Source organism: Camelus ferus, chromosome 35 (genome assembly GCF_009834535.1).
Source record: "Camelus ferus isolate YT-003-E chromosome 35, BCGSAC_Cfer_1.0, whole genome shotgun sequence".
Classification (NCBI taxonomy): domain Eukaryota; kingdom Metazoa; phylum Chordata; class Mammalia; order Artiodactyla; family Camelidae; genus Camelus; species Camelus ferus.
Window position 1 is genome coordinate 22,093,992 of NC_045730.1, and position 18,191 is coordinate 22,112,182.

The window sequence follows — 18,191 nt, forward strand, 5'->3', positions numbered from 1 at the left end:
TCATTAGGGAATTGCCAATTTCAACAAGATACCGTTACACATAATAGAATGGCTACAATTCAAAACAATAACACCACCAAGTGCTGGGGAGGATGTGGAACAGTAGGAATTCTCAATAATTGCTGGTGGAAATGCAGAATGGTACTTTGGAAGACAGTTCGGCAGTTTGTTGCAAAACTAAGCATACATCCATCCTTCATATTTACCCAAATGAACTGAAAACATATCCACACAAAACCTGCACATGAATTTTCAAAATAGCTTTACTCATAATTGCCAAAACCTGGAAGCAACCGAGATGTCAATAGGTAGATGGATAATCAAACTGCGGTACATCCATACAATGGAATATTAGCCAGTGCTAAGAAGAAATAAGCTATCAAACCACAAAAAGACTTGGAGGAACCTTAAATGCATATTGCCAAGTGAAAGAAATCAATCTGAAAAGGCTACATATTGTATCATTCGAACTGTATGACACTCTGGGAAAAGCAAAACTACGGAGTCAGGTCTGCAAGTAAAGTTCCTGAATGGCAAGGAGTTGGAGATTTATAGGCACCAAATGGCTACAGATGAATTTTGATCAGGGAACAGCCAGGCCAAGATTTTGCTGTAAATGGAGCAACAAGGGAAATGGGTTGAAGGTGGTTGAGACTGGAAGTAGGCCAGTTAGAGGTAAATAGGAGAGAAAGGATGAGAGCAGAGGTGACAAGGAATGTACTTAGCGATATGGCCCAGTGGCATCTGGGGGAAAGAGGCTTGAGGCAGCCTAACCTTAACTCTCTTTGCGGCCTGTTTCCCTCTTATTCTGTGATACGTTTTAAAAGTCCCTCCCAGTGATTCTGATGCACTGTAGTTTCAGAACCACTGCTATAGAAAGATGCAGTAACTACAAAGGCTAAACACAGAATATTGGGTCCCACCCTTAGTTTCTGATTCAGTAGGTCTGGCATGGGGCCCAAGCATTTGATTTCTAACAAGTTCCCAGGTGGTGCTGATGCTGCTGGTCTGGGGGCCACTGAGAACCCCTGCTTGAGAGCACTGACAGTTACTACTTCCTTCTTAAAACTCGCCTTCCTTGGCATCCTGTGCCATTTTCCTACAGGCCCACCCCTCACACTGGAAAACTCTGGGGCAAGAATACAAATGGAGGCCCACATATCTGATGTATAGAGTTTTAAAGTTTTATAGATAAAACTAAAATCTCCTTGGAGCTTCACACTGAAACAGGACATCTTGAGAAGTGGCCCCCAGCCCTGCAAATCCTGCTTCTCTTCCCACCTGGACTCAGTTCTGTGCTGCTTGGCGGCCTCTCCCCAAGACTGGGGACACCCCAACCTGCTATCCAGGCACCCTGCACCACCACCCTCAAACGCCACCCCTTAGAGGGATCTACCATCAGAAGGACAAGGAGAGGCCCACAGAGGTCCTTGAAGCCCAGTTAGGACCCATGAGTAAAAAATTCCAGGGTCCCAGGACCTACAGCTTTGGCTTCAAGGGGCTTTCAGTATCTGGATAGGGACATCCCCTCAGCTCTGGGACTCTTCACCCTGTGGAGAGGGCAGAGGAAGAGGACCAGACCGGGGCCATATGAAGGGCCGGCGCAGGTAAAGGTCACCCTCTTGCGTAAGGCTAGGTGGCGGCCTGCTTTTTTGACCACTCTATCTGTTCCTGCTCAGCTTCTGTCATTGGCTCAAATTTTTGTGCTCGCCATGCTTCTGCCTTTTACAGTAGAGGTTCTTGATTTGGAGGGGTGTCTTGAGGAAAATATGTGAATCCCCCAAAGAGGTACACAAAATCGTGAATGTATGAGAGTGCATTTTTCTGGGGGCAGGGAGATGCATCATTTCTATTGAATATACAGAAAGGGATCTGTAATTGCTTCCTGTCAGAAGGGTGTAAGAACTACTACAACACTGATACTTTGTTTTAGGTTTTATTTTAGATGTATGTTAATGATGCTTAAAGATGTTGTCCGGTACAGACCTCTTCTTAAAACCTCAAAACTGGCCATCAAACTGGCTACAGGGCCTTTCTTAGTATCTTTCACACATCTCATTTTGAAATTCCAAACTAAATCTGTCGTCTCCCTAACCTGTTCTGTATTTCCTGTGCTACCTACTTCAGTGCATTGCCTCAAAAACCACCTGAATTCCCCTCTCCCTCCTTCCTTGTCTCTCCCTGTTATCTCCACATTCAGTGGGTTCTGAATTTACTCTAATTCTTTCTCAAACTCACCTCCCCCTCTTTTCTCAAAATCACCACAGTACTCATTCCAATTAATAACTGCTTGGTTCCTCACTCTAGAAAAGTTTGAGGGCTTAGATTGGTTTTGTTTCGTATTTCTTGCATGGATTGGATACAAAGTGGCCTTGGAAAGTCAAGAGGAAGAAAAGAACTTTGGAATAAGAATCAGAATTGGTCCAGGAATTTCTGCATAATGACTAAGAATAACTCCATGATGAGCCTTTATAATTAGCTGTAGAGATGCATTTAAACTCCTTTCTTCAACGGGATTACTACAGTTCCTCCATTACTATGAACTTTTCAACACTAGCAGCTTTAAAAGTGGTACTGTTCATATTTCTGGGTCATTGTAATAGGTTCAGATAATAAGGCTGAGCACCTAAATAGAGCATTAATCTCCATTAGGACACAGGGGGTAAAAAAATCAATGTAGCTGGCATTAGGATAGTTTATTTTCCAGCCAATCTAATGCTGATTTTAATTTTTCTGAAAATGAAGGTAAATACAGTGGACAGAGATGCCACCTTGTATAAAATGATTAGTGGGGGAATGCAGTGCCCGAATAGTGTCTACAAGGGAAAAAAAAATTTTTTTTTAATGGTAAAATGGTCGTTTGATCCATCCAAAACTCTTCTGCTTTGAATTCTTTGAAATTACATAGAAGCTATGTTTTTACTGTGTATCTAGAAACTGCGTTCTTGGATTTATGTACAGACACTTTTTAGGATGTAAATACATTTTAAAAATCTGCATTTCTGTGTAAAATGTGCTCTCCTGACCAGTTGTTCCCAGCTCTGACTCCAGGTACAATTCTCAAAGTCTATGGACCACGAACTCCTCTGGAAATAGTGGTTTCTACCGTGTCTAGCCTTTTTTTTTTCAAATTTTACAGACGGTGAAGATGTTACTACTTCCCCAAGGTCAGACGGAGTTTTTTGTTTGTTTGTTTGGGGGCCCAATTATCTCAACTGAACACAAAGCTGTAAAATAATCAACTAACTGAAATAATTAACCAGCTTGTTCAGACGTGTATACAGTCAGCGCAACCAGAGCACATTCGTGAGGGCGGGGGCGAGGTTTGCAGTGGGCTCTGCGGTTTGAGCGCCAAAGTGCAGGGTTACTCTACACCTCACAGGAACCGAAAATGAGGCTATGGACTGGATGGTACAGTCAGTCCCGGAAGGTGTCAGGAACTGACTTATGACCTCCCGTAAAAATACCGGACGGGAACACTTCTACTTCCCGGCGCCGGTGGGGACGCTACATTTACCCGAAGGAGGTCCGGGCTGCACCGACCGGACGTTCCCTTGCCCCCAACTAAGATGGCGCCGGTCACGTGAGCCAATCAGATCACTCTACGCAAGGACCGTCAATCGCTCGCTCCCCCCCGGTTGCTTCCGCCCAGAGCTCGGACATAGCCAATCAGTGCCGCTCCGAGCCGACGTGCGCCTGACGTCAGCGGCGGGGGGCGGAGCCAATTTGGGATTTTTGGCGGGTCTGGCTGTGGGAAGGAAAGGACTGAGGAGCCGGTAAGGAGAGAAGCGGGTCTGGGTGTATGGGTGGCGGTGAGAGGGCCTGAGGCGCGAGTCTGCGAGAGAGTTTTGTGAGCTCCGAGGGCGGGAGGCGCGGAGCCCGGGGACGCTCAGGTTTACTCGGCTGGAATTGGGCGAACGGTGGGGCCGAGCGCGGGGCCTGCGCGGGGTCGGCGGCGGGATGGGCGCTGAGTCCAGAGGGACGGAGGGAGTCGGGGCGGGGGGCTGCGGACACCTACGAAACGCACCGTGAGGTGCCAGGAGTCCCGCAGTCTACGCTGTTTAAGGGTCCAGTTTTTCGTTTTTACAGGTAGCCTTTTAAAACGCTTGCTAAGTGCGTGCCGTTTGGACTTTCTCTTATTCATTTATTTATTTGCTTAAATTCATGATTTGCTAATAGTTACTGAATGCGTGCCATGTGCGGGGCTCCAAACACCCATCACTTCTGCCCTCGTGAAGTTTATAGTTTAAAGAGGATAGTGGGTAACAGACAGGTACCCCTTAGTAGTGTGTACGGTGAAGTCGTGAAAAGGCTGAGGTGAGAGATTATCAACAGGGCCTGGTCACATAGGGTGGTCTGGAAAGGCTTAGAAAAACTGATACTTCAGCAGAGACTGAAAGATGAGAAGGAGCTAGGGGAGAGCTTTCCAAAGAGCCTGAGGCCTGCAAGCACTCGAGTGTTCAAGAAGTTGAAAGCAGGCTAGTGTGGTTGAAGCTTGGTTTGGGGGGTGAGTAGAGTTGGGTGGAGCAGACCCACAGAAAAGATGAGGAAGTACAAGTAGGCAGGAGAGAGTAGCCATGGCCTCTTGGGCTTTGTAAATTTTGTTCTAAGGGCAATGGAAAAATCATTTAAAAAGTTTTATGGAGGAAATACCACAATGTGACCTATGTTCCTAAAAGATTGTCAAGGAAAGCAAAGATTACTGTAGCCGTTATACAGAGGATAAATGACAGGGGGATAGAGAGACTAGTGCAGGAAGCTAACACGGTGGTCCAGGTGAAGGATTGATGGTTGCTTGGACTAGGCTTTTGGTGGTGAAACTGGGGAGAAATGAAAGATTTGAACACTATATTGGAGGTAGAATCCATAGCACTTGTTGGATGGTCCTAGATGTGAGGGTGAGAAAGAGTGCATATGTTTGGGGAGGGAATAGAGGGTTGGTTATAGAAATGAACACGACAGTTTGCTCTCACCTAACCTTCAGGAAGTTTACAATCCAACAGATTCCCCAGTAGACAACATAGCACAGGGCACATGATGGGTCCATGGAAATATTTGTTGAATAAATAAAAACAAAGCACCATAATCATTACTTGATGTTGGCCTTACCAGGGTCACATATATTATAGAGCACGTACAAGTTAAATAATAAGCTAGAAAAATTTACACTTTTTGCTTGTAGTTTTAAAAATCATTTTAAATTAAAAAAGGAAGGGGCACAGAATGACATGAATTTATCATAATTAACTATGCCAACTATTCCTCTTGAGTTTTACTAACTTGTACTGAATCAAAATCTTCATGTGACTAAGGCTGCAACTAAGTAGAACTTTCATGGATAATGAAGACATCAAACGAGTTACAAGAAACAAAACAGATAGTAGCCCTGATATTTAGACCAGCCTTAATAATACCTGTTCCCAATTTGTCTCATCTGTGTAATCTAGTGTCATACCAACTACTCTATACCTCAGTTGAGTTTCTATAACCATTGCTTGGAGATAAGAAAAAGGGACTGCTTCCATCCTAGGAGGCAGATGGTGGTGGTGGTGGAGTGAGAAATGGCCAGAGTCTTGATGAATTCTGAGCTTAAGGCCCTAGAATTTGGAGGATTCTGGATTTGTTGGATATGCAATGTGAGAGAGAAGAATCAAGGGTGACTTTTGTAATGTTGCTTTCACACAGCCAAGACTGCATCACTGCCATCTTCTGGGCACCTGATCCTCCTTTAGTGGTTCTCCATCACCGCTGTTCTCTGGACAGCATGGATGGTAAGTCCTGGCAGTTTTCTCAGTTTCTCTTTGTTTCATGGGAAACCACCCTTTTGTCTATGGGCTTGTTATTTATTCCACTTATAAAATAGTGAAAATTGCTACCCTACCCTCAAGTATTATCTGAATGGTTCAAAAGAAATCTCACTTCAGTCAATGAATGTTACTTGTTTTAATGAGGTGAGATTTCCCTTCCTAACAGCAGTGATTGTCTTTAACAATAATGATAGTTGGCATGCACTTACTGTGTGCCAGGTGCTGCTCTAAGATCTTACAATCAGCCCTTCATATCTGAGGGTTCTGCATCTGTGGATTCAACCAACCGTGGATAGAAAATACTCGAGAGAAAAAAAATTTCAGAAAGTTCCAAAAAGCAGCACTTGAATTTGCTGAGCCCTGGCAACTATTTACATAGCATTTACATTGTATTAGATATTATAAGTAATCTAGAGATGATATAAATGTACAGGAGGGTGTGTGTAGCTTATATTCAAGTACATTTTATTTATGGGACTTGAGCATCTGCAGATTTTGGTATCTGCTTGGGGTCCTGGAACAAATGCCCTGTGGATGACGGGGACGACTATATTAACTGATTTAATCCTCACAGCAACCGTATTTTATAGACAGGAAGACATGTTTGGTAACTTTTCACAGGTGAAACTGTGAGAGCAGGGATTTGAACCCAGGCAGTGTGACTTTAGAGTTCACATTTGATATTGAAATCTGTTGAAGTGGTTTTAGTCAAGCTCTGACTTAAATTCTTACAGTCCTTTGAAAGTTTATTTTACAGAGATGTGTGCAAAATATTTACCTAGTAAAGAGATATTGCTCCAGTTAGCAAAGCTTAGCCTGAGAGCAGCACAGAAATGATTGTGCTGGCTATGAAAAGACCTTAACAAACATTATTTTTCTGGTTGTGCAATTTTAACGTCCAAGTTTATTATACTTTGCTCTTTAAAAAGAAAATTAAAACCAAATGTTAAAATTCATCATACTGTGACAATATGTGAAATTGATTACACCTTTAATATAATGGTAGTTTCCTGTTTCCTAAAATCACCTAATTACCTACAGAGCCATTGATGTAATACAAACTGTAAGTTTTTGCTTTGAGATGGTCATGAGAATAAGTAGTAAATGGGTCTGTGTTCTCTAAGAAATCATTGTATTTAATGAAATCTCATTTGTTTGGCATGGCTTCACAGTTTGTTCCAGTATAGACAAAATAAAAAAGTTTACCGAAACTAGGTGCTGTTGAATGACATCCCTGCTTACATGCTAGTAGAGAGAGCAAGATAATAACAAATAAGTGAGAAAATATGAGGTAGTTGGTAATATGGGAGACACTGGAATGAGTTTGGATGCTGAGAAGAATGCACCCTGTATGACAGTGATTGCCATGGGGCCTGGAGGCAGTGGTAAGGAGCTGGCATAGATTTGACATAATAAACTTCTAAAAAAAATTTTTTAAACGAACTAAAGGCCAGAAGCAAACATGACCAAATGTTAATGTTGGCTAATTTAGGGTGGTGAGATATGAGTACTTTTTTATTTTTTTTTGAGTTGTAGTCAGTTTACAGTGTGTCAATTTCCAGTGCAAAGCACAGTTTTTCAGTCATGCGTGAACATACATGTATTCGTTGTCACATTCTTTTTCACCGTGAGCTACCACAAGATCTTGTATATATTTCCCTGTGCTATACAGTATAATCTTTTCTATCTATTCTACATATGCCTGTCAGTAAGCTAAGAGTGCTTTTAATATAATTCATTGTACTTTTCTATATTTAAAAAAATTGCTCAAACAATTAAAAAGTGAGGGAATATGTACATTTAGGACCTAAATGTATGCTTAGTGTGTTCTTTCCATTATTCCCTTGTGGGTTGAATTTCATATGCAGGAAGTTGTCTGATTAGCTGACGTAGCTCAGATAAAGAGACCTAGCCCAGTGCCTGGCCCACTGTGGTTAGTAAGCAGATATTGGTCCTTTTTCCTTAGCCCCGTGCTCTCTGAGAAGCACTTGGAGAGAGGAGAAATGGAATCAAGAACAATAATTATACCAGGCAAAACGGTGAATCTGCGGAGTCATTTTAACTGCCTTTTGAATGTTGAATGTTTAAACTCTGTCAACAGTGGTTTTTCACGGGTAGGCTTCCTTTCTTTCCTTTTTCCTATAGGGGAGGAAGATGATTTGTCTCTGCTGACTGCACTGCTGGAGGAGAATGAGTTGGCCTTGGATTGTAATTCACAGGAGAGTCAGCCCTTGACGCAGGATGTTGGTGAACCCGACTCATTCGATGAGCTCTTTGACACTGATGGTGACGGTGAATCTTACACAGAGGAGGCTAATGATGAAGCGGAAAAGCCTGAAGACCAAAAGGAGAATCTGGCTGCACTCTTTGGAGACACAGAAGACTTAACTGATGAGGAGGAAGTTCCTATGTTGCAGTCAGCTGAAAAGAGGGTCCTCCCAGCTCCTGCTCCCAGACAAGGAAAGACTAACCAGGAGTTGCAAGGTGCCTTAACTACTTGCTTTCTCTAATTTCTTTATGATAGACCAGATGAAGACCATCTGTTGGACAGCTTTCTTCCAAATAGCTGCTGAGTCAGGGGTAGAGATAAATGGCTTTGCCAAAAAAATTGTATAAGTTAGTGGATCAAACATTTCAAGCCAGCATTTGAGCATACAGAGAACCCCTTATATCAGTGTCAGCTGGCTGTGATTGATCCTCTGCTGAATGGTTCTAACATTTCTCACGCTTATTAAGGAAAAATATTATTTTAGGATTTATGTGCACATGGAGGCAAGGACAAGACTACAAAGCTGGCACACATTCTTTTTGAGCAGAAGACCATGTCTAAACAGACAAATGGAGGAGCGCCCTTTTCTTATTCCTGGCGTCTTCTGTTACATATTTTTAAATTACATACAATAAAATGCAATTTCAGCCAACCAACTGTTTATTCTAATACAGGAGCCAGAATTTATTGTATTATGATAATTTATGGAATGTGTAATCATTTCTTGACTCCTAAAAGCTTGTTAGCTATGAATATGTGTCTATGATATCTGTCAATAGTACAAATTTGTAACCAGGTTTGGTATTAGAGGTTTAATTGCTGGAAATAAAATGCTTATTTCTCTGAGGGGACCACTTTGAAGTGCCCGAGTTAATTGCGAGTTCTTGGCATGGATTATATTGTGGGTCTTGAGGCTTTGGGGGAACGATGGGTGGACACCAAAAGTAGTTCCAGCACTCTCATCATGTGTAATGTTTCCTCTGGTCTGGTTCATAAATCAGTGTATTTCTCTTTCCTAGATGAATTAAAGAAGTTGCAAGAGCAAATGAAATCCTTACAAGAACAGCTAAAGCTAACGACAATTAAACCACCCGCCAGTCCAGTCCTTCTGCGTAAATCCCCAGGTAATCAGACTCATTCTAGGAATTCTAATTCATACATTTATAATTCATTACTTCTGCATCCAACTCCTGATAAAACAGCTGCTGAGCCCCTTTCTCAATTTTCGTTACTAATTTCTTTTACTTTTAATCAAGTAGATAAGGCTCCACGTCCCCCTCTTAAGGAGAAGAAAGTTCAGAGAATTCAGGAGTCAGCATGCCTTTCTGCGGAGCTCGATGTCCTTGCTGCACCAAACCCCAGGCAGGTGGCCCGGGCACCGAAGCTTTCACCAGCAGGTGGAGTACTCAAGGCCTCCCTGGCTTCTCACTGCTTGGGCTCTGTTTAACATACATTTCGGCAGTGTCATGTGTGCATGTGTGTTTCGGTCTGTCTTACCTACATGTTGAGAAAAGTAAGTTTCTTAGAAATGGGAACCATATGCTGTATTTTGTACTCTTTTCTCTGCATCTCATAGTGCTTACAAAATCCTTAGGCAGAGGGTAGGTATTTACTAAATACTTAATTGGTTAAATTATTTTTAACTCTTTAGTCCTGTAGTTGACTTGAATTCTAGTAAGTATAACCACTGGGTGAGTCCTCTCTTGAACCAGAGGGTCTATTCTTTAGAAAAGGCTTCTTAGCCAGGAGTATAGAATGATACTCAGATAAAATCCTATTTCAGCAACCACATATATACACACAAAATAAAATGAAGAGGATTTGTAAGCACTGTGTATTGCTTTTGTTGTACTGTCTTTTTGCCCAAAGTGATTATTCTTTGGAAGATCTAAGACAAAATGGTCTGGAGATAATATAGCTTGGAGTGAGCAGCATTTTATTGATCACACATGTTCAAAGAGGCCCTTTTGACTACTTATGACATCTGACACAGCAGTACAGAATAGTTGCAAGCTCGGAGTGTTCATATGTTTTGGCAACAAATTATATATTCCCTGTATTCACTTATGAATAGTGTCCATCCCCTTAGCACCTTTAATATTACTATGGTGTTTCATTAAGCAGTGTCCAAAGTTTGGTTTTGAAAGGACAATGCAGGGATATGGTTTCCAGAGACTCTGAAGTTCTTGGGTTGCCCTGGTACCTAGCTTGGGAGCAGTGATCCATAGTCACTTTGAGGGTAAACAGCAATCTTACTCAAGAGAGAGTGATGTATTCTTAAGGAGGATATCCCAGCTTTCTAACCTTCAGAAGCATTATCAAATGCTTCTAAAGTATGAAAAGTAACCACATCAGTAGAATAACCCTGGTCCCCTCTGATTTCTCCCCACCCCACAAATAATATGGAACAGATTGAAATGAAATAAGAAAAGAAAGCAGAGCTAACTTTAGATTTTTTTCCAGGGAGAATTTGATCTGTGCAAAAATGTCCATTAATTACTGATTTCTAAAGCGGGGCTCTTACTCCCTTGTGACATCTACCGTGGTGCTCCGTGTAGGGTGAACACACAATAAATGTCATTGCACAGAGGAGCAGTGTTCTAGGGCAGCACTGATACAGCAAGACACTAGACACATGTGGCTGTTTAATTTAATTAAATTAAGACACTTATTTCCTTAGAAACACTAGTCAGTTTCAAGTGACCAATGTCCACAAGTGGCTGGTGGCCACCACGTTGCACAGCACTGCTATAAAACATTTCCATATCGCAGAAAGTTCTTTTGGACTACGCTGCAGACATTTGAAGGTAGTCAGAAGTGATCCTATGAGCTTCCTTTGTTCTTTTAAGATTGGTTATTGCCTGTGTTGATTAAAAAAATAATTCCATAAAAAGTGTAGTTATCAGTGTGGAACTTAACTTTTTAATTGATTTTTTAGAGCCCAAAAGCTCATCTTCAAAGTTGACAAGTGTGCCCTCCCAACCACTCCGAACGACTCCTGGAAACAAGCCTAGTGGGATGACGAGAGATCAGAGCGCAGGGACTCCCAGGACCTCTGTGGAAATGGCTCAGACAGTGTCTGTGGAAGCCTTCTCTGGGCTTAGACTCAGGTCAGTAGCTGTAAAAGCCCACTCACTCTGTTCACATGCCTCACGAGATGCCTCTTCCTCCTCCCAGAGAGCGAGCCTTCCAGATACAGTGTGTGTGCCGCAGATCCGCCTAAGACCACCAGCTTGTGAACTTGACAGAACTTGGCTGTTGGCACTGGGTTTGACTCAGTACATTTGCATATGAAATGTCTAAGGAAGACTTTTTTCTTGTTTATACGATGAATAGCAGATATGTTTTCATAAAAAGGAATTGAATAAATATTATATTTAATCAGAAACTGACAGAAACAGTGATAGGAAAAAAAAAAAGAAACAGTGATAGAGATTATTTTTAAAAACCTAAAGTTATATACAGTTTAACCAGGATGGTAGTATCTTGTAATTGATGTTAAGAGAAATAGCTGTGCTCTTTCTCTTTCTGATAAATTTAAGGCCAGTTTATATTCTTTGCATCTGTTACATGGAGAAATCACAGGAGTAGGTCAGGGAACAGCCTGGACTTTTACGTCTTTTGTGCTTTGCATCACTCCTGCATTGTGTCTCCATGATTACTACACAGCATTAATCCTGACTCTGAAACTGAGTTGCCTTTAGTACCATCCATCTAAGTAGCCAAGAGCAACCTCTCTAGAACACCTGAACCTTGTCAATCTAAACTAAAACTGCTAAGCTCTTATATGGTGTATTATTAAGCAGGGGAGAACATGTGACTGCCAACATGCAGTAGAAGTTTATTGTAAAGACTTTGTACTCTTCAAAATTGGAAAAAATGTTCAGTATCCTAATTACATTTGAGGCAGAGCCTGAGGGATGGAATGCAGTACAAGCTCACTGAGGGGGCTTCAGGGCTCTTTTTCAAGGTAAACATGTCTCTCCTGAGACGACACTGCCTGCCCCAGCCATTTCCCAGTTGAAAGTCCGTGCGGATAATGACAGATGTTGCTGATGTGAATGTGCTGCTCATGTGAGTTGCCCGGAAGTAGACGAAATTGAAACTCTTCAGCCAAAGCTTCTGAGTGGCCTACAAATTTAGGAGGTTGCAGAATTGTTTAAGTCTCTGTAATTCTTCTACCTGAACCTCAGACTCTAAAAATACTCCTAAGGATCGTTTCCTGATAGCAACTTATTAACTCACAGAAATTAGGCAAAGAAAAGGATTTTTCCACCTATGCTGGTGTTTTCCTCTTGAATGTTCTTCATTGGTCAGAGTTAGCTCGTGGACTTTCTACTCCAGAAGACTTCTGGAAGAGTCAAAGAGTATGTTTTTTTCCTGACTGTTCTCTCTTGTCCTTGAATATGTAATATGGTCAAACATAGAACAGATATTAATATTCTACTGGAGGAAAATGACCTGCAAACTCAAAAATTTTTGGCCAGTCATTAGGAGCAAGAATATATTAATTAAAGCTGGATTCAAAGCTTTTACTTATTATGTGAAAACATGGCTTTAAAAAGATATAATTAGAACCTTTGAAATTCTTGCAGAGTTGATGGAATTGAAATATCTTATCTACTTATAGCAATTCATAACTTTGTATTAAAGTCAAGAGATTTTTTAAAAGGATATTATAACTTTATATTAGAATTCAGAAGAAGCTAAAGAATTTGTGGTCTTTATTGTCTGCGTAAAGCCTAGTTCTAGATCCAAGGAAAAGCAAACGTATCTTTAAAAATTATCTTATTTTTATCTGCTGTAAAAAGGTGCTCCTTGTCCATACTGCATAACTAAGCCTCCCTGAAAACAGGTATTTTAGAGATTTCTGTCCATAACACCTCTTCTAACCAATCTACTCCAATGCCAGGTAATCCATTATTAGGATAATAATCTGTTAATTGCTGGATTCTTGACCTAGGAAGCCTCGAGTATCCTCCACAGAAATGAACAAGAAAATGACTGGCCGGAAACTGATCAGACTATCTCAGCTCAAGGAAAAGATGGCAAGTGAGAAACTGGAAGAAATAGACTGGGTGACATTTGGGGTTATACTGAAGAAAATCACTCCCCAGAGTTCTAACAGTGTAAGCCGTTTTATTAATTTCTCAGCTGCTTCTTCACAAATTGGCAGTGGGGACTCAGGTTCTTGTTTTGTTACCCAGCGCCCATTGGTATTTCATTTGGAAATAATTGCTAGTAAGTTCCCAAGTTGCCACACCATCACTGGGTACCCAAGGGAAGGCTATGTAAGGAAGGCCCTGCTTAAAGAAGACCTGGTTGCACAGGCCTCTTGGGCTTTTCATTGTCCACATCATTCTTACTCAGTTCACTTGTTGTTTGGTGACGTGTGTGGTTGCCCCTGGGACGCTGTAATCCCTCTTGTGGGGGAGGAGCAGGTCCTCAAAGACGCCAGGTCCACAGATCCTTTGGAGAGCCTTTCTAGACATAAGATGTCAATCGCATAAGTTCCAGAATTGCTGACCTGTCCCAGTACAGGATGGCATATTTTATTTGATAGATATTACAAAAGATCTAACAGGTTTTAAAATTGCAGTTGACTGAGGCATAACAGGAACATTATTTTGTGGCCTTAGGGTAACCCTTAATCTTTCTTTAAGGACCTCGATTTCCTTATCTATAAGATGAAGGAACTGGCTTTTGATCTCAAAAGTCTCTCTGTAAAATACTGCAATTAATCATGCTCAAAACTGATTTTATTCTCTAATTTAGATCGTGGCCAACCTCAGATTTTTTGTGAGTTCTGACACCAAAGGTTGAGTTTCAGATTCTGAATCCCGTTCTAGCCCTATTCTGTCTCAGTAAATGTGAACAAGTCTGGTTTTCACTCAGGTTCTTAACTGCACTACCACTGGCTATAATGACATGGAAATAATAGGTGTGGAATTTATCTGAACTTGTCCATAGATTGTGCAAATCCACGAAAGAATAATCATAATACTGAGTCTACACAATAACTTACCGTAACCTATAACCGTACCCACTCTGGGATGCCTCTGTGAAATAGCTTGATTCAGTATTGTTTGAATTATTTTGTTTTAAAAAAAAAAATCTGTAAACATAGAAGTTGTTCGTAAGTGGCCAGCATTTTGTTGCATTTCTTCACATATTTCTTAATACTTCCAAAACTTTACAGTTAAACACAACTGGTTTTCTTTAAATGATGCTTTTTTCTTCGAAGAAAAAATTTAGAAGCATTGAGCTGAAACCTCCTTATTAATATTAATAACATAATTAATTGGTGATAAATAATAGATTTACTAAATTTATATCAGTTCTTAAATGGGAGTGCCACACTTCCCTTGTTCTTTTAACATTGTGTGTCCATGTGTGTATGTGTACTTGGGTGTGAAATCAGAAGAGCATTGCTGTCCCCTGGACTATTTAGATCCAAGAATTAGAGACGCCAGTATCAAATTTGCCCCTTAATTTATAATTAACAGGCATTCTGATGACTACATATTCAGGGTGGGTTATACTTACATCTTTCACAGTAGAAAACTTGAATCGTAAATGGAGACAGTTTAACCCATTGTTCAAAATTTATTAAAAACAAGAATAAATATTTGCTCCAGGGGAAAACATTCAGCATCTGGCGACTGAATGATCTTCGTGACCTGACGCGGTACGTGTCGCTGTTCTTGTTTGGGGAGGTTCACAAACAGCTCTGGAAGACTGAGCAGGGTACGGTCGTAGGGCTGCTCAACGCGAACCCCATGAAGCCCAAGGATGGTTCAGAAGAGGTAATACTCTTTCCACAGTTTTTTATTTTTTTTAATTTTTTTGGTCTTTACAACTTAGCTGATCAGAAATATTTTTATTGGTCTACCTCCAGGTAGTAAGTCAAGCTTTTATATTATCTCCATTAAACTTTTTGTTTGTTTGCTTGTTTATCCCTCACCTGCCAGTATTCTGAGTTGTTGGCTACTCTAGAGTATTTTGTAACAACTTTTTTCATTATATCTCCTCAAGTTCATTCCAAGGTTCCTGGAGTTTTTTCAACTCTTGGGCTCAAATCTCCTTAGATCTTGTAAATTTGCATGGCGGCACTGGGAAGGCGAGGTTTTATAGTTGAGAGAACTTTGCTCCATTCGTCAGTACCACCATAGCTGCAACCTGTGAATTTTCACCGTTTCAGGCAGCATTAGAGTTAGGGTACTACTTACTGATGCTCTAGTAAATTACAAAGCTAGATGCAGTGTGAATAGAAACAGACAAGTTCTCCACTGGGCGCAGCAAGAAGCTACTGCTTCTGTTGACAGATTATTTACCTCAGGAGGAGTGAGAATGGAAACAAATCTTCATCTGTTGGTTAGAAATGTGTTTGGCTGCAAGTAACAGAAAAACTTCACTGAAGTTTCTTTTTAATGTTAAACACTGAGGTTTATTTTTCTTAGATAGTAAAAAAAATCCAGAAATAGGCAGTGTAGTGATGCCAGGGCCAGTGTCTGTGAGTCTCAGCCTTTTCCTCTTGGTCACGAGATACCTTTGGAGTGCTAGCCATCACATCTCCATCCAAGGCAGGAAGGAGGCCAGCCTCCTCACTCTGCTTTTGTCAAGAAAGCAGCCTTCCCAGCTGCCTCCTGCTTGAGTCTCATTGGCCAGAGTGTGGTCATGTGACCATTACTAGCTGTAAAGACTGCTGGGAAAACAGATCAGGATCCATCACCTGAGGGTGGGCATTTGGATTCTAAGAGCAAAGACGCAGGAGGGAATGGACAGGGGTGGAGAACTAAGTGTGTCATCTCCACCTCCCATGTCTACAGCTATCTTACAGAGCACTGGCTTCAAATTCCTGTGCACTGATAAGATGGATAAAAAGCCTGCTTAACTCAGGCTAACTGTTGTTACATCCATTCTTGCTCATGAAAGGCCATGCCTTTGTCTGCTTTTAACTCTCTGCCTCTTTTCTCCAGGTGTGCTTATCTATTGATCATCCTCAAAAGATCTTAATTATGGGGGAAGCTCTTGACCTGGGAACCTGTAAAGCAAAGAAGAAGAATGGAGAACCATGTACACAGACCGTGAATTTGGTTGGTTTCAGCCTTCTTGGGGTGGTTTTTGCTAAAGAAAGAAACTAATAGGAATAAATTATAGGTACTTTAGCTGTAATGACCTGTTTGGAACTGAGTTTCCCACATAACAGGAAGCATCAAAGTGAGAACATTGAGTGTGTGTAATGACCAGTTTACAAAGCTGAGGGCAGGGGAAGGATTTAACCTCTTAGGAAAGGTCTTTTATTGCCAGTTGACTAGGCGGTATAAGAAGGACAATTGTAATTTGCCCTCAATTCTTTCTAGTGCCAGAGATCAAACACTAATGATGAAATACACTGAAGCCTTCTTTTAGTCAGTATTTAGCTCTATTATACCTTTTCTTAGAAATTCTTTTCTAAAAAATAAATAAGTTTATTGAGATAGAATTCATACACCAGACAATTCACTCTTGTGACTTGTGCACAATTCACCAAAAAAAAATGCACAACTTAGTAATTTTTAATTTATTCGGAGTTGTACAACCATCACCATTATATAATTTCAGAACATTTTCTTTTCTTTTTTTTTTTTCCCCAATAAGTTTATTATGAAAACAGGCTGGTGTGGAGACAACGGGACAGACAAGTCCATTTAGGTTGGGTGGCTGAGATGAAGTAGGCTTATTCACATTGATGGCATACTCGCTGAGGGCAGGGGTCAGGTCCTCCGTGGTTAGCGTTCTTACGGTCCTTGCTCTTGCTTGGGAGCTGCCAGAGGCTGTGCCCTTCATTTTGCAGGGCTGTAGGGCATCGTTGGCAGTATCTGAGGTGAATTCCTGGGCAGCTAGGGAGATGAGCCGAATTATGCATGGGTCTGAGGCCTCAAAGCCAGCATGGTTCAGGTAGTAACCAGTCACTGCATTGGGAATCATTGGCGTGTAATGCTCCAGCTGCATCAGGAAGCCCACCAGAGGCATGCTGGGTACCACCAGCTTCACGTCTCGGTTGGCCGTGCTTGGCAGCACGTAAACCCCATTAGACATGGCACCCTCTGGGGGCGCTGCGCCGTCCACCGACACTGGAGCCACCCTGCACAGCTCAGCCGGCTCCCCGGCCCGCGCCACCACAGGTCCCATGCCCCTTGCCACGGCTTCAACCCCAGGCCCCCATGCTGTCCCCACAGGGCTGGCCTTGTTCTCTGCAGCGGTGCCGGAGCAGCTGCAGCTCGTTGGGCCAGTGGGAGAAGCGGCGAACCGGAACATTTTCAATACCCTTCAAAAAAACAAAACTCATACCCACTAGCAGTTATTTCCCCATTGCCTTCTCCCCTCCGGTAACCACTAATCTACTTTCTGTCTCTGTAGATTTGCCTGTTCTGGACATTTCATACAATGGAATTGCATAATACGTGGCCTTTTGTGTCTGGCTTCTTTCACTTAGCATGTTTTTAAGATTCATCTATGCTATATCCTTGCTACAGAGCATTTATCAGCACTTTGTTCCTTTTTATGGTTGAATAATATTTCATTGTGTGGATAAACCACATTCTGCTTATCCATTCATTGGCTGATGCACAGTGAATTGGGTTGTTTTCACATTTGACTGTTAGGAATAATGCTGTAAACGTTCATGTACAGGTTTTTGTGTGGGTGTCCATTTTCAGTTCCCTCTGGCATATACCTGGGGTGGAATTGTTGGGTCTTGTGTTATCTGTTATGTTTAGGCTTTTGAGGAACCACCAAAATGACTTTCACATTCTCCGCAGCAGTATTTGAGGGTTCCAGTTTCTCTACATTCTGGCCAACACTTGTCATTGTCTGTCTTTGATTACAGCCATCCTAGTGATTGTGAAGTGGTACTTCTTAGAGCTCTTAGGAAGGATTAAATGACAGGTTTTGGTTTCATCTCTTCTTTATTTTCCTCATTCCTGTCTAACAGATGAACTAGTGAGCAGGAAATAGGAAGGAGAGAGAGAGTTGGAAAAAGAGGTCTCAGGATGAAATACTTGACAGATCTCCATATAAGCGCTAGACCATTAAAGTTCCCTAGTCACCATTTCTGAGGGTCACCTGATAGA

At 41.6% G+C, this 18,191-nt stretch overlaps 2 protein-coding genes across 2 annotated transcripts in view; one reads left to right on the forward strand and one right to left on the reverse strand.

Moving 5' to 3' along the window:
* The first annotated feature begins 3,716 nt into the window (after positions 1-3,716).
* MCM10 (minichromosome maintenance 10 replication initiation factor) overlaps positions 3,717-18,191 on the forward strand; it is a 33,304-nt gene continuing 18,829 nt past the window's right edge. Inside the window, 9 exon segments of the mRNA XM_014559812.2 lie at positions 3,717-3,776; positions 5,686-5,771; positions 7,953-8,291; positions 9,096-9,200; positions 9,336-9,473; positions 11,015-11,186; positions 13,040-13,205; positions 14,715-14,882; positions 16,056-16,172. Coding sequence (XP_014415298.1) covers positions 5,765-5,771; positions 7,953-8,291; positions 9,096-9,200; positions 9,336-9,473; positions 11,015-11,186; positions 13,040-13,205; positions 14,715-14,882; positions 16,056-16,172 — 1,212 coding nt within the window. The 5' untranslated portion in view covers positions 3,717-3,776; positions 5,686-5,764.
* LOC102507901 (transcription initiation factor TFIID subunit 10-like) lies at positions 16,190-17,427 on the reverse strand. Its single transcript, XM_032473702.1, has one exon. It carries the CDS (start codon positions 17,374-17,376, stop codon positions 16,603-16,605), a length of 774 nt encoding a protein of 257 aa, XP_032329593.1. The 5' UTR covers positions 17,377-17,427; the 3' UTR covers positions 16,190-16,602.

Coding starts and splice junctions, on each gene's coding strand:
- LOC102507901 (XM_032473702.1), bottom strand. CDS start 17,376: ATGTTCCGGTTCGCCGCTTCTCCCACTGGCCCAACGAGCTGCAGCTGC.